Source organism: Vombatus ursinus, unplaced genomic scaffold (genome assembly GCF_900497805.2).
Source record: "Vombatus ursinus unplaced genomic scaffold, bare-nosed wombat genome assembly UNPS02014801.1, whole genome shotgun sequence".
Lineage (NCBI taxonomy): Eukaryota > Metazoa > Chordata > Mammalia > Diprotodontia > Vombatidae > Vombatus > Vombatus ursinus.
This window is the reverse complement of record NW_020954579.1, coordinates 13,307,296-13,332,862: the sequence shown is the minus strand read 5'-3', so window position 1 is coordinate 13,332,862 and position 25,567 is coordinate 13,307,296. Positions and strand designations below refer to the sequence as shown.

General features: G+C 39.8%; 1 protein-coding gene across 3 annotated transcripts in view; it reads left to right on the top strand.

The window, feature by feature from the left end:
- TEX2 (testis expressed 2) overlaps window positions 1–25,567 on the top strand; it is a 152,540-nt gene that overhangs the window by 99,729 nt on the left and 27,244 nt on the right. For all 3 annotated transcript variants that reach the window (XM_027872883.1, XM_027872884.1, XM_027872885.1), the window contains exons 5-7: window positions 3,443–3,690; window positions 17,327–17,476; window positions 21,214–21,313. In XM_027872883.1, the coding sequence (XP_027728684.1) occupies window positions 3,443–3,690; window positions 17,327–17,476; window positions 21,214–21,313 (498 nt within the window). The remainder of the gene's footprint in view (window positions 1–3,442; window positions 3,691–17,326; window positions 17,477–21,213; window positions 21,314–25,567) is intronic.

The window sequence follows — 25,567 nt, the reverse complement described above, 5'->3', positions numbered from 1 at the left end:
ATTTAGAAGAGTTTTGTACCCTTCTATCTCTCTATCTATCTATCTATCTATCTATGTTCCCTCTTTAACCCATTCCCGATGAGAGTAAGGTTCCAACACTACCTATCCTCTCCCCCCGCCACTAGCTTCTTCTGTATCAATTTTTCTTTTTATGTCTCATTTCTATGAGATAATTACTCCTTTTTATCTCTCCCTACACAGTTTTATTTTTGAGAATCACCCCATCATACTCAGCTTAGCCCATGCCTTTCTTTCAAACTACCCAAATAATGATGACATCATAAGAGTACTGCTATTATTTTCACATATACAAAGTAAGCAATATACCTTTATTGCATTTCTTATAATTGGTCTTTAATGTTTACCATATATTTCTTCTGGATGTTATATGTTAAATTTTCCCTTAAGTTCTGAAGGTTTTATCACCCCCCAAAAAAACAAACAAACCTGAAAGTCTTTGAGTTTGTTATTAACAGCCATTAGTGTAACCAAATTGTAGTCCTGGGTATGGAGAATGATGTCCCAAGTCTCAGGTCCTTCTTACTGTTATTTTCTGAAGTCTATCTCTGGGCCCAACCTTGGGCTCTCCCCTCCACAACTAAGCCACAGCCACACTGTCCTGCAAATGATCTTGCTCCCTGTGGTCTTCTCCCACCTTGTTCCCCATCCCCCTCTATGGTCCAGCAACAGCCTATCTCCCAGCTCAGGGCATTTTCACTCACTGTGTCCTGTCTTTTCCCCCAGCCCCCCAGCTGACACCTGGGGGATTGTCACCTTCCTTATTTCAGCCTCCTGCCTTCCCTGGCTTCCTTCAAGTCTCCCTGAAGATCCATCTGTTGCTAGAAACTTTCCCCATCCTTCTTAATCTTAATGCCTTCCCTTTCACATTCCTCCAAATTTAGCCTGCCTATGTCATGTTTGTACATAGTTGTTTGTTGTCTCCATCATTAGATTGTAAGCCTCTTGAGAACATGAACGGTCTTTTGCCTTGCTTTGTATCCTAGCACACAGCACATTGCCCAGCACATAGTAGGCACTTGTTGACTTATTAATAAATATTTTGAATAATGCATTTTTTTTAATGTACCAGAGCCATGACTCTGATCCAGTTTTCCAATTCTGATCCCAGTGCTTTTACCACCTGGCCCCCTTCCTTTCCACTGCATGATTAGATTGAAAACTAGATGTCAGGGAATCTTTGTTGTTTAGTAGTTGGCCATCTCCGGTTGTGCAAATGCTGAACAGTGATTCAGGCTGCCACAAGAATATCCTTTTGGATTTCAGAAATCGTATTTTATTTTGCCCCGCATTGCATAAGAGTAATATACTCTTGGATTTTTATTAACCTTGACATGAAATGCTTATTTTCCATTGACTTGTGCATTTTCATTTAGTATTAAAATATTCTTTGACGTGGTGTTCTTCCTAAAATTTCTTTAAAATTCAACAGTAAAACAAGATGAATGAGATGTTGATAACAAAAAATTATAATTATAGCTTTTTATTCTTAAAAATTACTCAGTGCAAAATTCTGTAAACTCTAAATGAATCTTAATATTAACAGATGTTTTACATTGCTCCCAGTAAGAAGGCTGAGTAGTATGATAGATCTTCGGTCTGGTAAAGCTTTTCCAAAATCATTTCCTTTCTTTCTTGAATTCACCATGAAATGCGTGTTTGCAGTTATTAGACTCTTTTATCACTTTACATTTGCCTCTGGTACTACTACTTCTTTGTTGTCCTTGTCCCATGACTTATAAAAACTCACTTCTTTATTATGTATGTTGTTTTAAAACTGCTTCCATATACCAGTTCATATTCTAGGATGTTTCCTGTTGACAATGTCAATTAATTCAGTTACTCCGCTAGCATTTATTAAAGGCCTACTATGTGCCAGGCACTACGCTGGGATTCTAAGGCAGAAATACAATACAATACACATTTATTAAGTGCCTATTATTTATCAGGCATTGTGCTAAGCTGGAAATTCAAACAAGAAAAAAAAAGACAGTCCTACCCTCAAGGAGCTTATGCTGTATTGGGGGAGACTATATGTGTTTTTTAAAAGTATGTGCTATATCCACACCCAGAGAAAGAAATATGGACTCTGAATGCAAAAAAAAAAAATTTATATATATGTATATATATATAATATAAAGTACTGGGGGAAGGTGGAGGAGCACTGTTATCCTGTTGGGGAGGAATCAAGAAAGGCTTCTTGAAGAAGGCAGCCTGTGAGCCAAGCTTCAAATGAACATTAGGGATTCTAAGAGACAGGTGAGAAGGGAGTGCATTTAGGCATCCTGAATTGTTTGTACACAGTAATGGAGGAGATATGTAACGTAGTGTCATGCGTGAAGAATAGTAAGCTTGGCTGGCCCCAAGAGTGTGAGAAGGAGTGCAATTTATAATAAGGATAGAAAGGTGAGTGGGGACTGGGTTGTAAGGAACATTAGTGGTAAACAGATTTCATATTTAATCCTAGAGGCAATAGGGAGCTATCAGACTTTATTAAGGAGGAAAGTGACGTGGTGAGATCTATTCTTTAAGAAAATCACTTTAACTTTTGATGGATTGGAGTGGGGAGAGACTTGAGGCTGGCTGTCCACTTAGAAGGCTGTTGCAGTTGTTCAGACTACAGGTGACGAGAGCCTAAACTAGGGTGGTGGCTGTGAGTAGAGAGAAGGAGACACATGTAAGAGATGTTTCAGAAGTGGAGCTGACCAGTCCTTAGCTACTGATTGGATATGTGGGATGAATGAGGGCGAAGCGTAAAGGATGACTCCAAGGTTGCTGAGTAACTGAAAGAATGGTGGTATCCTCAACAAAAATAGGGAAGTTCAGAAAAGGGTGACTTGTGGGTGAAAGATCATGGGTTCTGTTTTGGGCATGAGCACATTCAGTGTGAAGTGCCTATGGAGTTTCCAGTTCAAAAGGTCTGATGGGTTGTAGAACTGGTGCTCAGGATAGAATAGAATGAGCATGGCTACCTAGATCTTTGAGTCGTCTCCATGGAGTTCATAATTAAAATTAAGTTCATGGAAATTGATCACGTCACAAAAAGTGTGGAGAGAAAAGAGAAGGAAGTTCAGGACAGAGCTTTATGTATCCATACCCACAATGGGCATGATATGAATGATGGTCTAGTAAGTAAACTGAAGAGATGCCACAGAGATAGGAGAAAGAAGAGAGTGAAAACACAGAGGAGAAAGCATCTAAAAGGGGACGGTGGTCAACAGTGCCAAATATCACATGGAGGTCAAGAAACTGAAGTTGTCTTTTTCAGGCAGATTTCCTGTTTGAACTGGTGTAACATGGTATAAAAGGCTTACATAACCTCACAAATAATTTTAACTGTACATCAGAAGTTTCTATATTAATGAGCTCTTTATCGTTACTGCCTCAATTTTTATTTATTTATTTTTTAATTTTTGCTTTTCAGGGTTCTTGCCTACACATAGCAGACACAATAGCCAGTCTAGCAACCTAACCCACAGTCGCAGCAGCAGCAAAGGCAGCGTGGAAGAATTTGTGTCTCAGCCTAAGCAGAAGGATCTAGCAGGCAGTGTGCGACAGAAGGTGCTCCTACACTATGAGGTATATATGGCCAGGTGTGTCCCGAGAGAAATACCAAGTCCCCAGAGGAGCCCAGTACAGAGCGCAGAAAGTAGTCCTACGGCTGTCAAAAAGGTATGTTCACTTATCCATGCTGCCCCCTTCTGCTCTTTTTAATTAAGGCACAGGGAAGGAGGAATGCTTAAGTGAGAAAAGTAAAGATGAATGTGAATGTGAGCATAATATCCCAGTTATACTCCTCAGTACTCGGTTTTTTCAGCAACATCCTGGGCTGCCCAAGACTGTAATGTCCAACGTAAAAGTGAAAGGTGACCTGGGAAATCTTCATTTGTCGTTCAGGTTGTTCTTCAAGTCTTGCATGCTTTAACTGTGAATTTAATGTTGTAAGATATTAATACTGCTGTCCCTAGAAAACCAACTTTCAATGTGCCAGCTATTTTATTCCAACAAAAGAGGCCTCAATGGACCCCTGCCCCACCTGATCTGACTGACCATGATAAAATCAACAGGACTTTTTTAAGGTTGGACCCACAAACTATGAGGAAAAAAATGGAATTTTCCAGTGCTCAAACTCTAATTTGTAAGTGTCCAGAAACAAGTCACTCATGAAAAAAAAAGACAGGAGATTATTTATTCTTCCCATCATCTGGTAACCTCACTGAATATTAGTACATCTTGGCCATTCTGCTACCAAGTCCTTGTTGGCCACCTCCTCTATATCCAGCATTTTTCAGGATAAACTCTGGAACACATAGACATAGTAGAGAGGACATGGTCTTTGTCTTCAAGGAGCTGAAAGTTGTAGTGATATGACACAAATATACAATTGTATATGGTAACATGAAAGGCCATAGAAGAGCCCAGTTTCTCCACATACATTCCAGTAGACACCTAAAAATGGCATCAGATCAATTAATGATCGAGAAAACCAAAGAGAAACAGAAATAAACTTGTCTATCCAGTCCAGGACTGCATAAAAAGACACCCAGAAGCCTTTGTGGGCTGGGAGAAGACTCTCTCCAGGAGAGGTGAGCCAGCCAGAACCGTCACAGGCCTGAGCACAGAAACTCTAGGGAAGCCTAAAGTGTGTAGGACCTCAACGATGTTCCAGGAGGGCCTGAAACATTTAGGAGCCCTGAGCAGAGGTGCCCTAAGAGAGGTCAAAACCAGTGGGAATTCTCGTCACTGGGGTCTAAAGGCAGTAAGTGCTGGATCTCAGGGAATTGCCAGCTCTGTAGGTCAGTGCACGGAAAGCAGGGCAGATGATGCACACATGGGAACAGTTGAGCCACCGCAAAAAAGGCCAGCACAATGAGAAGGCATTTTTGCCAAAGGACTTTCCAGGAGTTCTGAGACCAGCATGATGTGTAGGATCTCGTTGGGGCATGTTAAAGCCATAGCAGGTGGTAGAACCAACTCATCGTTGGTAGTTATGCAAGGAAAAGACTGATGGACCAAGTACAAAACTGTATTGGGCCATCAGGAAACGGAGACAGAACACAAAGAATGAGGTAGAGGTTGTGTTCCAGGACAGCAGTGGGAATGGCATTCAGATTAGAGGAGATAGGGCCAAATAGAACTTTTCACCCCAGTTTAAGAGTAGTAGGAAGAGGCAGAGCCTGGCCCCAGCACCACGACCCAAAACAGAAACTGATAACAGAAAAGGGCATCAAACACAGTGAATATATAGTATGAATTAAGAAAATGCCCACAGTCAAATCCATTAGAAAAGAACAGCTCCATAACAAATACAAGTCATACCTCAAAGAAAAAAATAGTTTGATCACAAGAACTCTGAGAGTGGCTTTAAGAAATGAAGGAAGAGTTTAAAAATGAAATCACAGTTTAAGAGCTGTAGAGGAAAAATAAAATTGGAAAGAGAATAGGTTAGAATAGAAGGCTCCTTACCCAAGTAGTGGACTCCTTGAAAAACAGAATGGAACAAACAAAACTCTGTAATTCCAGGAGACAGTAAAAAATGTTAAAAACAAAGTCAAAGGATTGAAACAATGACCGTACAAAAATTCTGGATACCCTATTTCATGAATCCCAAATGAAAACTGCTTACATCGGGCAAAGTGCAAATAGAATCTACCAATCACTTCCTGAAGAAAACTGCAGATTGAAAGCACTAAAGCAGGGGTGGGGAACTAAAGTGTGTCATGGCCAAAATCCAGAGCTCCCAAGTCAAAGAAGAGATTCTGTGAGCAACCCGAAAGAAATAGCTCAAGTGTCAAGGAGCCACAGTCAGAATCACCTAAGATTTAGCAGAAACCTTTATAAAGGAAAGAAAATCCTAGAATATTATATTCCAGAAAAGTAAAAATAAAAGCTTGTCACTAAGGAAGAGAAATACCATTAAAATGTATAAAATATCTGGAGTAGAGCTACCAAGACACACATAAGAATTATACAAATACAGCTACAAAGAACTATTTACAAAAATAAAGACAAGATTTAAATAATTGCAGAGAGATTAATTGCTCATGGTTGGGAGCTGTCAGTAAAATAAAAATGACAATAATGCCTAAATTAATTTACAGATTCAGTGTCATACCAATTATAAAACTATGTTAAAGAACTAGACAAAATGATAAAATTCTTAAGGAATAAAAGATCTAAAATATCAAGGTAAATAACTTTAAAATAAATGAAGGGGAAAATCATATTTTCAGACCTCAAACTGTATTATAAAGCAGTAATTATGAAAACTATTTAGTGCTGGTTAAAAAATTGTAAAGTAGATCAATGGAACAGTGTAAACAAGGGGGTCTCTGGGGGAAAATACATCTTCATTTTCATATTCCCTAATTGGAATTTAGAATTTTCTTCAATTATTAATGTAGGAAACAAAATATTTTTCTGAGGCAGGGTCTATAGACTTCACCAGACTGTGAAATGGGCCCATGACAAAAAAAAAGGATCCCTGGTTTGTACCACCATCTTATGCCTCATACTCAGTTCAAAATAGATCCATGACCAGAATATTCAATTTCCTACTATAAAAATATTTAAAGAACCAAATCAGATATCTTTCCTACCTTTGACTAGGAGATAAATTCTTAAAATAATAATAGGAGTTATACAGTGCTTTAAGATTTATAGAGTGCTTTACATATCTTGTTTCTTTCAATCCTCACAACAACTCTGGGAGGTAGGTGCTGTTATTATACTCATTTTACAGATGAGAAAACTGAGGCACAGAGAGGTTGACTTGCCCAGGATCACATAGCTAAATGTGTGAGGTGGTATTTGAACTCAGGTCTTCCCAACTTTAAGTCCTGCCTCTATCCACTATGCCAATTAGCACAGATGTAATTATATGAAATGAAAAGCTTTTGTATGAGCAAAATTAAAGCCACTGGGATAAGAAGGGAAAACTGTCAATTAGGAAAAATCTTTGTACCAAATATCTCTAATATGGATCTCATATTTAAGATCTCTGTCTCTCTCTCCTCTTCCCTCTCTTTCTCTCTTACTTCTTCCTTCCCCCCGCTTCTGCCCTATCCTTCTGCTGTTCTCTTTCTCCACACACACACACACACACACACACATACACACACACACACACACACACACACACACACACACACACATCCCTAACACATATATAAAACCAAAAGCCATTCCTGTCCAAATGGACAAAGGATATAAGCAAACAATTCTCACGATAATTGGACTACTAACAACCATATGAATGAATTCGTCAAATAATTATTAGTAAGCGAACAAAAATTAAAACAACTCTGAGGTGTCATTTCACACTAAGTAAATTGCAAAGTTACAAAAGTTAGGAAGAGTTAGTATTAGAGAGGCTGGGAAAAGTCAGGCATACTAATGTATTGTCAGTGGAATTGTCTGACCATTCTGGAAAGCAGCTTAAAATTATGCCAAGAAAGTGACTAAAATGCCTATATCCTTTGATTCTACAGCTAAGCATATATCTCACAGGATTATTGACCAAAAGTTTTTTTTTACACCAAAACATTTATAGTAACTCTTTTTGTAGAAGCAAACAGCTGGAAACAAAGCAGATGCCTGTTGATTGGGGAATTGATAAACACATTGTGGTTCATTAACATAAAGGCCTGTGTTGTAATAGATACTGAAAAGTATGGGGAGACTTATATGAACTGATGTGAAGTGAAGTAATCAGAACCAGGAAAATATATGTGTATATGTATGTATATTTTATATATATAATATTTACATATTATATTTGTGTGTGTGTACAATTTTGAACATATACAAAACACACAAGCACAAAGCAGTGAAAACTGAAGGCTCTGAGATTATAGAACCAAGCGTGGCTTGAAAGGAGAATTAGAGAAAGCACCTCCTTTCGCTTTGCAGAAGAGGGGAACTATGAATTTAAAACACTGAATATAACATCAGACTTTTTCAATGTGTTGGTTAATTTTCCTGAACTGTTCTGTTTCCTCTTTTTCATTCTTTACCATGAGGGATGGCTGAGGGAGAAGGGAGGCAAGAGTAGGGGATACATCAGGAAATATAGGTGATATGAAAACAAGGTATTGCTAAAAATTCTTAATTTAAAGTTGGGGTTTTTTTTTGGCTAGGCAGTGGGGTTAAGTGACTTGCGCAGGGTCACACAGCTAGTAAGTATTATGTGTCTGAGGCCGGATTTGAACTCAGGTCCTCCTGAATCCAGGGCCAGTGCTCTATCCACTGCACCACCTAGCTGCCCCTAAAGATTTTTTTTTAAGTGTGAATAGTGTCCTACTTAAAGTGTACTGCAAAGCGATAATCATCAAAACTGTTTGGTAATGGTTACAAAATAGAAAAGTTGACTAATGGAACAAATTAATTATATAAGACCCAGGAGCAAACAAATATTGTAACATAGTGTTTGATAAATCCAAGAACACCAACTACTAGGATAAGTACTGACTCCTTAAAAAAACAAACACTGGGAAAACTGGAAAGCAGTCTGGTTGAAATGAGGATTTGGCCATCTCACACCACATAGTACAATAATCTCCAAATGGGTGCAGACCTCGATGCTAAATCTTAGGTGATTCTGACTGTGGCTCCTTGACACTTGAGCTATTTCTTTCGGGTTGCTCGCAGAATCTCTGCTTTGACTTGGGAGCTCTGGATTTTGGCCATGACACACTTTAGTTCCCCACCTCTGCTTTAGTGCTTTCAATCTGCAGTTTTCTTCAGGAAGTGACTGAGTCCAAATTTTGTAGAACAAATCCTTTTATTGAGGGGATTTGTTCTGTCAAATTTAGATTCACTCAAAGGGCCGCACTTGAGGACCTAGAGGCCCACATGTGGCCCTAAGGCCACAGGTTCCCATCCCTGGTCTATCCCAAGGAGTGATGGTAGTCTAGGAAAGTGCCCACTAAAAGCCCAGAGGGCTCCTTTTTCTCACCTAGGACCAAGGCCCTTAAAAACACTTTAGAACTCCTGTTGTTCACTTCACATGCCGTCAAGTGACCCTGTCCAGAGTGGTGTAGTATTTTGATTACTGAAGTCAAGAAGACCTACAAAATCCCTCCTCAGATATTCAGTAAGCATGTGACTCTGGGCAAGTCATTTAATCTTTCCAGGTCTCAGTTTTCTCATCTGTAGAAGGAGGAGGCTTCTAAGTGGCTTCTAAGGTCCTTTGCAGCCCTAACTCTATGGTCGTATGAAGTTCTAGCTGTTCTAGCTGTTCTTACAAGATAAGATATGGAGCTTTCCTGTTGTCTGCATAGTAGGACGGACGGGGACTTCAGAAATTAGTGGAGATATTTCCTTTCCACCCACAGTGGTGCAGGCTCTGGAAAAGACTCTTGACCCCTAGTTGATAAAGGGACTCTGAACAAATAAGCAAAAACTGAGCAGATGTCTAAGTGCAAGGACTTTCTTCTGTGCAAGAATATGGGAAAAGTACATGAGATAAGAGAGGAATTTGGGGAATGTCTGTATTTTGGCAAAATGAATTCGGGGGAGAATTAGCAATCCTGATATGAGAGTTAAAGAGATTCTTGGAGGTGAGATTTGAGGCCCCACCTGAATTAATGGAAAGGTCACTGAGGAAAAAAGAAAAGAGGAGTGGTCACAAAGATGCAAGGGTGTCTTGAGCTGGTGCATCAAGGGGCTGTACTAGCACTCAGAAGAATCATCCTACGGAAGGGAAGGGGGAAGAAAGCAGGCATTAAGCACCTACTGTATGCCTGGCACTGTGCTGAGCACTTTGCAGATGTGATCTCATTTGATGCTTTAAACGATCCTGTGATGCAGATGCTCTTATGATATCCATTTTGCAGTTGAAGAAACTGAGGCAGACAGGCAAATCCACTGTGCCTCCTAGCTTCCTCTAAGCGTACACAGTTCTCCCTTTTAATCTTATTAGTTAGGAAAGCATGATGCATAGGTGATAAAAGGAAAGAAGGCCAAATGCCAGTTGCTGTTTCTAGCTGAATCAAGTGCTTGGTGTCTGTAAGCTGAATTAGAAGAAATTTCTGTGGCAACCAAGTGGTGGAGTAGTTAGACTGAATTTGGAGTCAGGAAGACCTGAATTCAAATCCTATCTTAGACATTTACCAGAGGTGTGCCTTTGAGCAAATCACTTAACCTCAATGTATCACAATTCCCTCACAATCTTGTGAGATAGGTGCCTTAAACCTTAGAGTGACGTGTATGTATAGATACACACATGTGTGTTATGAATTATAGTTATGTTATTTGTTACTTACAGTGCATAAAATTAGTGGTCTGTAGCATTCCTAGTTTGTTTCTATGGTTTCAATGAGCAGGATAACTTTAATTCAATCTAAAATAATGGATTATTTCAACTAGTAAACAAGTTACCTAAATCCAGTTCTAGTTCTTAAAGTGTTATTGTTGTTCAGTCATTTTCAGTCATGTCCGATTCTTTGTGACCCTATTTGGGATTTTCTTGGCAAAGATACTAGAATGGTTCGCCATTTCCTTCCTTCTCCAGCTCATTTTACAGATGGGGAAACTGAGGCAAAAGGGTTGTGACTTGCCCAGGGTCACACAGCTAGTAAATGACTGAGACCAAATTTGAACTCAGGTCTTCCTGACTTCAAACCCAGTGCTGCACCATCTGGCTATCCCATTTCTTATAGTATTTTCATCCAAAAACCGGTTGAAAATGTCATGCATGTTCATGTCATGCAGCTTCCTCCAGGGGAAATCCTTAAAATGTGACCAGAAAAAAACACAACATGATCTGTAAGAACCTAGATTTGTGAATAGTCATCTGGTACATTCCATCAAAAAAATACATGATCTGCAATCCTTTTTGCTTATTACAGTTTGGTTGGTACTCCTATCATTTAATGGGATAGCTCGATTTCAGTTGAATGAAGTGAAATCTTTCATCTTCTTTAACTGTATCCTAAGATTCTTTAAATACTCAGCAAATAAAACAGTGCCATCATCACACACACACCCCTATGGTAGATATTTTGCATTGTTTTCTCTAAATGAACAAATAAAAATCAAGTAAGTCAGGAAAACAGTAGCTGAACAGAAATATTTTCCAGGATAATTTTTACCTCTTTCAGGTAGGCTCTTTAAACATTTAAAAGCAATTTACAGTGTCTTCCATTGTGCATTCTCCTGGAAAAAGCACTATTCGGTGCCATACCTTCATTGTTTACCATCATATATGAAGACACAAAAAATGTCACCAAGCTGTCTTTTGTAGAACAGAGAAGTGGTGGATCTCCCAGTTGCTTGTAGGCATAAATTTACCAAATTAACTTAATTTACCTGAGAGCTTTATTATGTTTTTGATGACCCGATTATTCCTATTGAATCCACTCTTATAACAAAGAAAAAAAAAGTTAAACAAAACCAGTCAGTAAAATGGCCTCAAATGACAGCATATTAAATGTTTTGCTCCCTTAGACTCTCATCTCTTGGCCAAAGGTAGAGAAATGTGTTTTATCAACAGTTCTCTGACACCAAGATTATTCAGCTTAGCTCTGCTGACTTTTAGTGTGTTTTCATTCATGTCATCATAGTCCTTGTGTATATTATTCTCCTGGTCATGCTTTCTTCACTCTGCATCACTTCATACCAGTCTTCTTCATATGTGCAGCGGCTTTTCAGTGGGTACCTCTTTGTCTCCAATTTTTTTTTTTTGATGCTGCTGTGACATATGTGGTCTATGGGGGATCTTTCTGTCTTTGACCTCCTTGAGGTATTATCCAGCAGTGGGATTGCTATGTAAAAGGATCATGACTTTCTTTTCTTATGTAATTCCAAATCGTGTTGCAGAAATGGTTGAATTTTTTTTGTAGCTGGGAGCTTTATTTTTTTGGAAATACTCTTTAAGAGCTCACTTGGCAGTTCTAATAATAATAACTCACATAGGGCTTACCGTGACCAGGCATACTATTACATTGATCATTTGATTCAATTCTCATGACAGTTCTTTGAAGTGGGTGTAGACAAACTATTTCAAGAGAGGGAACTAAGGCTCAGGGAGGCTCACCGCCTTCCCCAATGTGGAGAGCATCCAAATGTTTTTGCTTTTATTTTTTAAAGCAGCCTCAGAAAGATTAATGATAATATTATATAGGTTTATTTCAACTATATAATACCAAATTTCATTTATCTTCCTAGTATATAAGTTTATAGTTGAAATGGGGCAACTAGGTGGCTCAGTGGATAGAGTATTGAACCTGGAGTCAGGACCTGATTTCAAATTTAACCTCAGACCCAAGCTCTGTGACCCTGGGCAAGTCACTTAGCCCTGTTTGCCTCATTTTCCTCATCTGCAAAATGAGTTGGAGAAGGAAACCAGTCCAGTGTCTTTGCAGGAAAAAAACCCCAAATGGGGTCATGAAGAGTTGGACAAGACTGAATGACTAAACAACAAATAGTTGAAATAGCAAAATGAATAGTCTTCTAATACCTTTTCCTCAATTTAATTTCACATTTATTAAACATTGTGCTTAATGCTGGGAATACAAACAGAAATAAAAGTCCCTGCCTGTATGTAACCGACGAGGTTACATTTGACTTGGGGCAGAAGGGGAGGGACTCAGCACGTGCATAGTTATGCAAATACTGAATCTTTTAGTGAGAGAAACAATGTCCACCCCTGGAAGAGGCTTGGGAAAGACTTCTTGTAGAAAATGGTAGCCAAATTGAGCCTGAAAGAAATATTCTGGGAGGCAGGAGAAATAAGGAGTTAGTGCATTCCAGGTGTTAAGTGTGACTTGCACAGATAAATGCAGATGGAACCAGGAGCAGCCGGTGACCTAGTTTTGCTGGAACTTAAGAGGGCATGAAGGAGACTTATCATGAAATGAGTGTGGAAAGGCAAACTGAAGCCAGACTATGGAGGACTCTAACTGCCAGGCTGAGTATGCATTTGATCCTAGGGGTAGTAAGGGACCATTGAAGGCTATTGAGCAAGGGTTTCACAAGGTCAGTTCTCTACCTTTAAAATCATCTTGGTTGCTATGTGAAGGGTGGCTTGGAAAGGGGAGAGAGCAGTAGCAGTAAGACCACACAGGGGATTGTAGTGGTAGTAGTCCAGGCAAGAGGTGATGAAGGCTTGAACTGGGGTGGTGACTGAGAAAAGGAGTCAGATGCAAGAGGGATTTGTAGAGAGAGGGATGACAAGACTGAGCAGCTGATCTAATGGAAGAGAAAACGTGAGGGGGAGTCAGGGATGACTTCAAGGTGTCTAGGAGGATGGTAGTGCCCTCCACTGACATAGAGAAGTTGGGAGGAGGGACAGGTTTATAGGGAAGGATGCATCCGTTTCAGATGTATTGAGTTTGAGATGCCCACAGGACATTCGGGTTCATTTCAAATAGGTTTTTTGCATAGTCTATAGTTCAGCAACATTTTGTTGTTCCTGATGGATTTTCTTCTTAGGGTCCATTCTGATGTAATACTTGGAAGGAAATGTCAGAGAATGAAGTCCTCTTTTTTTTTTTTAATCAATCATCTTTATTGATAAAATTGTACAGTACATATTTCAAATACACATTTCAAGCTTCTGGATTACAAAAATGATGCATACATGATGAAAACTTACTACACAATGAAACTCTGTAAAACCCTAAAGATATACAGAAAAACACAATTTATCTGTGATGGTCAAGAGGAGATAAGTCACAGCTTTATTTATTAAAAAATATTCATCAGTGATTTTTTAAAAAAAAATAGCTGCCTCAAGATTACCACATACTAAATCTTAACAGTGCAGCTTGTTTTTCCCTCAGGTTTATTGGGATAAAACCAGAATTATTTGGACAAATCTGTTGCCAAGTCAAGTACTACTTCTTAAAGAAAGATAGAAGACAGTGTTGGGACAGTAAGTTTGAGTAAATAGTTGTTGCTTTTACTCTGGGCAATATGTGAGTCGACTAGAATCTAATAGATTCTACTGTAAGAGTAGTATTTCTTCAACAGATGATCTAAATGGAATTTGCCGTCTGTGCTAATTTGAGAGAGCATAGTTTCTACTTTGTTGTCTATTTAAATAATGGCCCAGACTTCAATTACTTCTTCATTTGGTTGTCTGTTTTGAAAACTCACATGGTGGTAGTAAACAACTTACAGTTTTTATAAAATCCAAGAAAATGAACTGTTCCCAAATATCTGTTTCAATGTGGTGGTCATAAAAATTCTGAAAGTTACTAGAAACAGATGAGCTATTCTTGATGGCTTCATTTTTGTTCATGTGTAGGTTAAAGAATCTTTAATTTTTTTTTTTTTTTAGGCAATCGGGAGTTAAGTGACTTGCCCAGGGTCACAGGGCTAGTAAGCATCTCAGGCTGGGTTTTAACTCAGGTCTTCCTGATGTTGTTCTATCCATTTCGCCATCTAGCTGTCCTGTAGATTGCCTGTCAAGATAACTGTACAAGACTACTATCTTTCCACGCCACCCCTTTCTTGTCCCTAGAGAGATAAACTTTTCTTCTTTTGGTCCACAAACCATTCCACTATTTGTCCTAGCAACCTGATCATTTTCCTTGTATCACCCAAAACCCACTTGTCAGTTCTAGCAACTTTTTTGTGGCTTTTTAATGTTTTATTTATACCTTCAGATGTTTGGAGGTTTGGTGTGTTGTTGTTTTCTTTTTTAATGTCATAGTTACTGTTCTGCCTTTTTCATGACTCAGCTCAAGCACCACCTTTTGTAGAAAGCCTTTTCTAGGTCCCCCTGAAGTCCGTGCCTTCCCCTCTAAAGTTACCTTGTTTGCTTTATAGGTGGAGTGTGCATATCTCTATCCATGTATGTATGTAAACATGCTGTTTCCCTTGTCAGAATGTAGATTTCTTTAGGGCACAGACTAATTCACTTTCATTTCTGTATCCCTAGTGCTTAACACTGTCCTAGCACAGTGCCTTGTAAGTAGGAGCTAAATTAGATGGTAATTGCTTGCTTGATCATAGTGCACAAACATAAACCCAACTGATCTGCAAAGTGTTTCCTAAAACTGTTTCATCTGTAGCATAGAGACAGCAATAAGGAGAAAGCCAGAAAAAGCTGCATCAAGATGTCATGTCAGTCCTGCCCACAGGAACCAAGAAATTTAAAAGAACAGGATAAATACATGAGAAAAAGGACTTCTTGTTCATTGCATACATATTCTACCAAAAAAAAAAACCAGCCGCTCTTCAAATGGTCTTTAAAGTGAGTTAAATTCATCTTAGTGGTACTAAAATGACTCTTAATTTATTAACGAAACATGACATAGAAACAGTGAGTTGTAAAAACAGCTCTTCTTAAGAAGAAAAGTGAGGTATTCTGAATACAGCGGTTGGGTTCTGAACCTAAGTCCTTCTGACTCCCAACATAGTTAGGGCTCATTCTTCTTGAAGCAGTGGTCTACCCATAGCAATTCCCTGCTCAGAAATCTTCTGTTTGCCCCTAGCTAGCTGTGTGACCTTGGGCAAGTCATTTGCCTTCTCTGGGCTGCAATTTCACCATCTGTAGTGAGTTCCCTTCTAGTTTTCGTTTCCATGATCTTAGTAAGGTCTCTGAGAGAATTTATTTAGAAGATTACATTGCATAGTGTGAAAGTAGACGACATAACGGCAGCTAGGTGGCACAGTGGATGAAGTGCTGAGCCTGGAATTAGGAAGACCTGAGTTCAGAATCAGCCTCAGACACTTACTAGTAGTGTGACCCTGGGCAAGTCACTTAACCCTATTTGCCTCAGTTTCTTCAAAATTAGTTGGTGAAGGAAATGGCAAATCACCCTGGTATCTTTGCTAAAAAAAACTCTAAATGAGGTCATGAGGAGTTGGACACGACTGAAATGATACAACAAACATCATGAACTGGACCAAACGCACAAAAATCCAAGCAGTACATTAAAATCTGAAAGAATACAGGAAGAAAAATAACCCAGAAGACTTTCACAGCTCTTGAACCACCTAACAAACTGTTAAGTGATCTGACTCTACTAAGCAATAGCTGATACCATAAATAAATGTGCACAGGGCTGTATATACTAGACTCTGACAGGGAAACCGTTCTTGCCCTCTTGGACCTTATAAAACAAATAGCACTGGTCTGAATGTGGAACCAGGAACATACAGAACATAGAATGAATCTATGATGTGATGATGAGGTGGTAATGTATATGCTTATCATAGATTGTAGATGAAGAGAGAATAGACCTGTATATCACAGGTCTATATGGAGGCTAGAGGGAGGGCAGGCGCAACCAGCAGATTCATTCATTATGGATCTCTTTAACTTGCTATACCCAAGGCCCGTTCATTGTCTGTGTGCCGAACAAGTCCCTGAGCACTAGAAAAATGCATTTCACCCTAGGGAGCCAGACTCAAACCCACTTTCCTAGTTTGGGCAGAAGCTCTTATTTAACTGCATTGGAAAGAGAAGAGTAATCAGATATAATTTTAATTATTTCTCATTTCACAAGAACTCGATGGGGCTTGGTCTTTAGGTTTGTAACAGATAAGGATCTTGGGAGATAATGGGGAGGGGCATTCCATAGACCAGGAGGAATGCACATGGTCCTTTTTTAATTCAAGGAGGAAAGATGGAATTTTCAGAGGTGGTGAGACACATGCTTTACAAAGAGCAAGCCAGAATACCAGGATTAGCTATTCAGAATTCCTGTATTCCAAATAGAAAGAAAAAAATTCATTCTTATGCCTGAGCAACTTAGAGAGAAAGAAAAAGATGTTAAGATTTCTGATTTTTAGACTAAACTCTTAGTATAAAATAATAGTCAGGAAAATTAAAAGGAAGTAGGCTGGTCAACTAGTAAAAGCAAGAGATAACAGACTTTCCCAGTACTGTATACACGGAATATTGAAAGATGTAGAGAAAGGCCCCCAGAGTATTGGACAGATTCTCCATAGAGGATGTATGGAAGGTGTGGACAAGAGCCACCTAAGATGAGAAGCCATGGGTGACTTGTGCTGTGCTAATGGAGAAAGAAATGTCTGCGCCAGTGAATCTGTCAGTGTTGAAATATTAGTACAAAACATATAGCTATTTTCAAGGCAGACCTATAGAAAAAGAGTAAACCACGAGGGGGAACTGCTGTAATCTTTCATCAATGACTGGTTGCAGGGAGGTGTGGGGATGTGTGTGTGGGAATTTCTATTTTCCCCCATTTGATGTTGTACGTGTCATTCCTAACAAAGACGGGCTGATGTCGTGATCTTTGAAATTCACATAGATTGGTGTCTGCAGAGTGGAAGCGTGTGTCCTCTTCTGCAGTAGGCATCTCATTGCTTTTGACCTTGTGTCTTTTGCCAGTTGCCACCAGAGACCCAGCCCCAGGAAGAAGAAGAACAGGAAGCCTGGGTCAACGCCTTGCTCGGAAGAATATTTTGGGACTTTCTAGGAGAGAAATATTGGTCTCACTTTGTGTCAAAGAAAATCCAAATGAAACTCAGTAAAATAAAGGTATTGTTTTCTTTCGGGGTAATATTCTTTGTAGTTCCATTGTAGCTTGTGAAGACTCCTCCCATACAAAAGTTTTGTACTATCATCTCCTAAGTAAAAATAACACGTGACAGAACAAAACGGAAAGGTTCATAATGCTAGTCCCATAGCAGCCAGCTGTAGGTTAAAGGTGAGTCTGACCAGGGTGGAGCAGGAAGGAGATGTGGGGCCAGGCTCGGCTCCTTCTCACGCTGCCTGTGCAGTGAGGGGCCTGATCATCACTGTTGATGCAGTGTCTTATGAAGGAAAAAGAACCAGATTGTGAGTTAAGAGGATCCATCCTGCGCCAGTCTCATCTCTGCCACTAGCTAGGTGATGTTTTGGTTGGTCACTGCCCCTTAGGGGCAGCAAGGTGTGGTGGAAGGCACTCACTGGACTTGAGTTCGAGAAAGACCCGGGTTCAAATCCCACCTCAACCCTTCCTCACTTTGTGTCCCTTGGAAAGTCACTGAACCTCTTCTAAACCTCCCTTTCCTCGTCTGTAAGAGGCTGATGACACATACAGTGTCTGCCTCGTGTGGTGATTGTGAAGGTCAAATAAAGCAGTATACAAAAAGTGCTTTACAAACCCTAAAGCTCCATATCAATGACAGCTATTATTATTAGTCCCTTCTCTGGCTTCAGTTTGTCTGTGTCTGGGAAAATGAGGGGTTGGTATTAGATGATTTCTGAGCTCCTTTCCAGCTCTGACAGCGATAAAGGATGATAAAGACTTGTGGAAGGAATGTCTGTTCTGTACTCTTGGTCTTACTCCTTCCAAGGAGTGATTCTCTTATCTTTCTAACAGTTTTTTCCATATGCAGACAGCTCTTAATTAACCTCCCTAGTTGAGGGGAGTAATAATATAGACAATCCAAACACATGTTTGGCTTTGGGAAAATGCTGTATTTACCACAGGTTAGTTTAGCTTACATAATACTTTTTTTTTTTTTTTTTTGAGCTAATGTTGAGATCCTCCTCTTCTGCCTCATCATGACATGGGAGGATACTCAGGGTTCTCAGAGGTTGTGCTGGTCAGCCATACAAGCTGCAAAGGTCCAAACAAGCTATAAAGACTTGTGTCGGCCAGCAGTGCTGGGGGTGGGGTGGGGGAAAGGGGGGAAGGGAAGGAGGGAGGATTGTATCTCAGACCTGTTTTTTCAGTGGTATAGGGAATGCTGTCTGCCAATGTAGATTAGTACTTCTTTTGCAACTTATGGTAGCAGCCATGGTAGCTATAATAGCATTTATACAGCACTTTAAGATTTGCAAAGCGAACATATTATATATATATTATATTTATAATTATAGTTTTCATATATGATTATATTTATAATTATATTATATATATTATCTCATTTGATCCTCATAACAGCTCTGGGAGGAAAGTGCTATTATTATCCCCATTTTACAGATGAGGAATCTAAGGCAGGATTTGCACTCAGATCTGATTCTAAGTATCTAACACTATCCATTGTGCCACCTAGTGATTCTAGTCTTGGAGAGTTGTCCATCCCCATTTGACAGGTGAGGAAATGGAAGCCCTGAAAAATTAGGTGACTTTCCCGATATCATTCAGATACTAAATATCTGGAACAGGATTCAAACCCAGGTTTTACTGACTCCACAGTCATTGTCCTATTAGCCCATTCAGTAAGATGGAGAAAAGTGGTTTGGGTGGGGCAGTGTTTTGGTTTGCGAGTGTTTTTTTTAAAATATATTAGTGACAACGTGAGGATGGAGTCACTGGGATTTTGTATAATTCAGGTTTAAGAGCAAGCTTTATCATATTACAGCCTTCTGCAGGGGATAGGATGCAGTTATATCTCTTCTCACACCTGGTGTGTGGAAGATCTAACTTTTGATCTTGAAGTTGCTGGTGTTTGGGCTGAACAGGGGGAGCTTGGGAAGGAGGGGCGAGTATGTTGAGCTTTGCTTGTGTCCTGTGGGTGTAAGTTAAGCCGCCTTTGGCCCGTTCCTGAGTACGGGAGAAACAGTGAACAGCAATGGAGATGAGGGCTCAGCAGCCACATTGATTCCTTTTCCCTTCTTGGGAGAAGTGTGGGGACATGTTCATCCATGAATCTTTCTCACACTGCTTCTTTTCTAGATACGTATCTGCAAACAGAAGGGGTTCTAGGCAATGAGTATGAAAAGGAAAGGAAGAGGGTGTCTTATGATTTCCTGTTCTGCTGCAATGGAGATTTATTCCTGAAATGGGGAACGAGGGAGACATCTCTTTTCCTAGAGTAATTAGATGAAAACATTAAAATGATATAGTTGGGAATAATGCATATTAACCTGGGTATGTAGTACAGGGAAAAGAGCAGCATGGTGTGTGGAAGAAAGACTGACTGCAACAGAGGACCTGAAGTCAAATCCTGAGTCAGAAATTTATTGCCTGTGTGATCTTAGTCAAGTCACCTAATCTCCTTTGCCTTGGTTTCCTGGTCTGAAGAATGAGGGGGTTGGACTAGATGGCCTTCCAGCTCTAGAATGGCGATCGCCATCTAGGTCATGATGCTACACGTTACCTAGCACCTGAAAGCTTCAAGGGCCAGCAACCTTCGGCTGTCTTCTTCCAGCTCTTAGCTGAAATACTATGTGTTCAAACTAGTCTGTCATTTTAAATGATAGTATTTTAACTCCTTCAGGGTTTAAATGGACGTTACAGACTAGGTCTCCAACCTCACCACTTCTTAGAACATTATTTCTACTTTCCACATTCCACAGCAGTTTGCTTAAAAATTAGCATTTGGGTTTCCATTTCCTCAGTGGTTGGACTAGATGGTCTAGATCAGCGCTTCTTACGGGTCATGAAAAATTTGGCAACCGTGAAAGGTTTCTGAACGTGCAACTATAATTAAAAATCAAATGCATAATGAATCTGAGGTGTTTTTGGCAGCATTTGCCCATGTTGCATCATACAACTTCGCTGTAGCCTTGGTTCTGAACACACATATGCAGTTTGCACAGCACATGCCATCACACCACACAATGCCAGTGAACACTGCCAAAATGCGAAAAGAGGTCTTGAGTGGAAAAAGTTTAAGAAGTCCTGGTCTAAATCAGGAGTCCATAACCTGGGGTCCATTTACTTGTTTTTTTCTAATGTTTCATTATAACTGGTTTTCTTTGTAATCTTACAAACTTATTTTGTTCATTTAAAAACATTATTCTAAGAAGGGGTCCATAGGTTTCACCCAGCTGCCATGGGGACCCATGACAGCTATCTTTTTTTTTTTTTTTTTTGGAAGTCCTCTTAGGATAACTAGTTAGCAAGCTAGAAAATGCCTGTGAGTACAGTCTGTCCAACAGCAAGTAGTCATAACTGCTGCACAGAGAAAGAGTCACAAAGATAAATTCCTCTTGACTACTGAACATTTGAATTTAATGGACAGGTTTCCTCTACAGGGATTGAGACCACAAGGGGCAAATTGTCACTGCCAGATCCATGTCTGTTTTCTTACTGGCACTGGTCAGCCAAGATCACTACAGAAAATTTCTTTTAAATTAGTGTCTCACTTTAATCGTTTTCCTAAGTGGAATGTTAATAACCCCATCATTGAAAATTTGTCCTGTGGGCAAATGTACGCTGAATCTTCTTCACCCCAGCCCATGAGTTTGTAGGAAGCTTGGTGCCTCCTTATCTTAGCAAACATAGGAAAATGATGGTTAGATTTTCTAACTTGTCTCCTTCCTTGTCCCCTTCTTCCTAGCTCCCATACTTTATGAATGAGCTAACGCTGACGGAACTTGACATGGGGGTAGCTGTGCCAAAAATCCTTCAGGCCTTCAAACCGTATGTTGATCACCAAGGTAATTTTCATTTGAATACAAGAGGTGATGGATGTTTGTGCTGGCAGCAGGATTTGTGCATGAGCATCAGATTGGATAACAAGTGCTTGCATTTTAAGGAAGCAAGATTTCTCTTTTTGAAAGAAACAATGTAGACTTGTTCCTAATTACTTAGTTATTTTTGATCCTAAGACAAATAAGCTTCACCTTTAAAAATATCCAGGCCCTCCCAAGTTAGAGAAAGAACTTCAGGTGTCTGATTTGCAGAACATAGCGTTGACAGTATTTGCATCCATTCTTGTGAAAGGGAGGAGAGGGAAGGAACCAGATGTTAATAGAAGACATTTTTAATAATGATGATGATGATTTAATAATGGAAGGCAACGTAGCATAATGGAAAGATGGCCAACCTTAGAGTCAGGAGCCCCTGTGTCTATATCCTGCTTCTGATACATGCAAGCTGTGTGACCAGGAACAAGTCACTTAGGTTCTCAGTGGTGTCAGGCAGCTCTTTATTGTTTAAATATATTTTTTTCTATAATACTAAAACCCAGTAATTATATTTTGGGGTGGCTGTGTGAACATTTTTCAAAATCTGGTACAATAAGGCTTAATCCATGTATGGGGTTTGTTTTTTCTTCAGTGCTCGAGGCTGTTTATTTATAATGCTTCCAAAGGCACATTATGGGTTATATGTGTTTTGTCACGATTGTTGTTACATTTGTAAGCTCACATTTTAAAATAATATATGCAGTTCTTTAAAATGTCATTTCATTTATTTTTGTGATTTTTTTCCCCCTGAAGGTATTGAGAAGCTGTAATATAACAAAATGTGTTCATGCATATGAGTAATGTGAATCTAGAAGAGAAGCATGTCAGTTTAGCCAAAAGTAGCCTTTTAAGCAGCAATAGCATGTGTTGTGTGTATGTATCCAAGGAAATAGTTGTCTTTCAGCATATAAATAAATAACTTACTTCACAAGTATTGCATCCTTTAAAAAAATAAGTATAGTTAATTAGTGTGTAGAATTTATTTACATTGTTATTTCTCAAAATTGAAATGAGCATGTGAGGACATGCATTATGTAGGATTTGGTCCCAGAAGACATGTCTATTTTGAAATATCCCCAAAACTTGGAGACTCTCAGAAGTATCACGCTTGCTGTTCAGTGGGCCAAGAGTCTGGTTGTTTGGAAACAACCTGAAGACAACTATCAGTTCTATCATTTAAATCTCTTAGTCCTCATTGGGTTGAGCAATCATGAATCCAGATGAATTAAAAGATTCACGTGCGTAAGGAGTGCTTTTCCAGCCATGACCTAACCTGGGAATTCCAGGTGAGGAAATTCCTTCCACTGTTGCAGGTGTACCACCTGTTCTGTGAAGGATTAGTTGAGTTTGTCCTGAGACAGGTTGTGTGATTTGCCCTGGGTTTCACAGCCAGTATGTGTCAGAGTCCAGATGGGAGCCCAGAGCTTCCAGAATTGAGGAAAACTCTAAATTACTGGCAAAAGATACACATCTGTCAGTGAACCACGGTGTTTTGATCTTGGGGCTAAAATAATGCAAGAAGCATGGGAAAATGCACGTAAAACGTGCTTCAGTTTTTTCAGAAAAGTTCTATTTCTACTGAATGTTCTTTTTATATATGTATATACATATACACTAAATCTTCTGTGTTACATTTAAAAAAACTTCTAGAACTTATGATTTCAGATTAAACTGTTAAATTGGATTAGGATGAAGTTGTTTCTGGCAGATTTGTCCTGCAATGAAGATTACATTATTATGGGAGTTTTTTCCTTCCTACATTCCTTCAATGTATTCATGTAAATAGAAAGAGAAGTAAACTATTTCTATTTCCTCCCTTCCTCTAATTTGGTCAAGCCCTTCAAGGATTGTCTTTTTGTTTTACCCAGAGCTATATTATTAATTAACCTTCAACCTTCTGAGTTTGTGAACAGCAGAGGGATACCCCCTTTAAGTAACTGGTGCTTTTTGAAGTGGGTATTCTATGTAAATGCAGTATATTACAAATCCTTAGAGGTCTTCTAAAACGATGTGTATCTTTTTGATTAGTAGTAACTTCTGGTGGAGAGAGGGCCAGAAAAAGGGACCTTTGGAAAGGTCCTCTAATAGCTAGCATTTATACAGTGCTTTAGAGTTTGTAAAGCACTTTACATCATTTGATCCTCGCAACAAGCCTATGTGGTAGATACCATCCCTGTTTTATAGATGAAGAAACTGAGGCCCAGGAGAGTTAATTGATTTGACCACTGTGACACACATAATAAGTGTCTGAGGCAGGATTTGAACTCAGATTTTCCTGACAGCAAGGTCAGCACTCTATAGGTCACTTTGCTCCCCCTCTGAATTCTTATTGAACATATAGCTTGTCAAAATTGTCCTTATAGGAACAGAAAGCTAGACACCATATGTAATATGGAGAATATAGATTGTTTCTTAGCATGAATCTTCTAACAAATTAATTCTTCTTTAGAGAATTGTTGGGTCTAACTTTGAAGATGTAGCTTGACACTAAGGGAATTATGACTTAAGGTGGAAAAGACTTTAATTGGTCCAAGAAGAGACAGATCTCTAGCGATCCAGTTAATTTTCTATTTCTGCTTCCTAATTGGTGTTCCTTTTTTTTATTAGACATATGGCTGAAGAGAGATTAGAGGATTCAATTTGGTTTTAGTTCACATTGGAATATTTGACCTAAGGTAGAGAAAATACCCTCTCTGAATCAGGCAGAGGTTTTGGAGAATATGAGTGAAGATAAAAGTCTGCAACTGACCCTTCAAAATCTGATTCCTGGGATATGTTCAGTCTGATGGAGAAAGTGGGCTTATCCAAAGCTCCTCTGCAGGCTGAGTTAAGACAAAAGGTCATGGAAGCTGAAGTTTTGGGGGAACTTGGATGCCAGGAAGTTGGAAGGGAACAGGGATTGGGGTGGAGAAGAAAACTGACTCGGGTGATGAAATTGTTAGGGAGGAGGGAAATTACCTTGAAGTCCATAGATGACAGGAACAAGCATCTGGACAGGATGGAGGGAACTTTAAGGAAGAGATTTGGTAATTGAGTGGTCGAGGCAGAGTGAAGGTCCAAAAGTTGCAGTGGGTCCCTGTGCCATGTGGGGTGCAGGTAGTAGATCACCTCTTTTTCTTGTCCCTGTGTGCTGGGGACGTGAGAGAAGGAGCAGTCAGTCAGCCTCGGAAATTGTGCCAAGTGAGCTTGGTCTTAAGGAGAAAGCTAGATTTTAGCCAGAGGAAAAGGTCTAAGATGGGGGCAGTTTGTTCTGTAGTGTAGTGTAAAGGGGCTTGGACTTGAAGGCGGAAGACCTAAGTTCCAACCCCAGCCTTGGTTACTTATCTCTGTGACCCTGGGCAGGTCACCTAACCTCTGAATCTCATCTAGAAAAGAGGGTAGAGTTACATGACCTTTAAGGTCCCTTCCAGCCCTGTGACACCTCAACAATATAGAAGGGCTCCAGGAAGATAGAGAAGACAGAGACGTTGGAAGGCCAAGGTTGAGTTTACTGTGGTGATTGAGTGGGAATTGGCAATAGCAGGAGTGTGTCTTAGAGCTTGATCCTGCATGGCTCAAATCCCCAGGCCAGACAGTGTATGGGAGATAGCCCACCCCAATGGCAGGGAGACCATAGGACCATAGGAGATACCATTAGACCCTGAGGAATTATAGTGTGGGGCCAGGCAAAGAAGAGGAGAGTGCCAGTTTGGGGAGTTGCAGGACTTCCTGAGGCCTGTGGAAAAAGAGCCTTGCACCCATTTGCATAGACATCTCTAACAAGAATTAACTTAACCTTCCTTGAGCCCTGTCTTATGACGTAAATGTGTTAAGTGTACAATGCCACATCAACTTTGCTCTTGTTTTCTTCCCCTTTGTTCCTATGACGTGGTACTAAATTTGTTTTGTGTTAACTGAATAGTTCAGAGGAGTGAAGCTAAAAATGATCCAAAATACTCTGCACTCTTGATCTGGGTTCAAATGCCAGCCCTTCTGCTTATTCCCTACATGGTGCCGGACAAGACCCTTCTCTTCTGGAGGCCTCAGTTTTCTTAGCTATGTACATGGGGATAAGATCATCCCTGAAGCCTCTCCCAGCTCTTGATGAATAGGTCATCAAGAGGACACCAACAGGGACCATTTGAGGTGATTTGGGCTGCCTGCTCCTCACTTCTGGGGTGAGCCTGGGGAGTCACTCAGCCCCAGGGGGCCTTAGTTTCCTCATCTCCAGAATAAACTTAGATG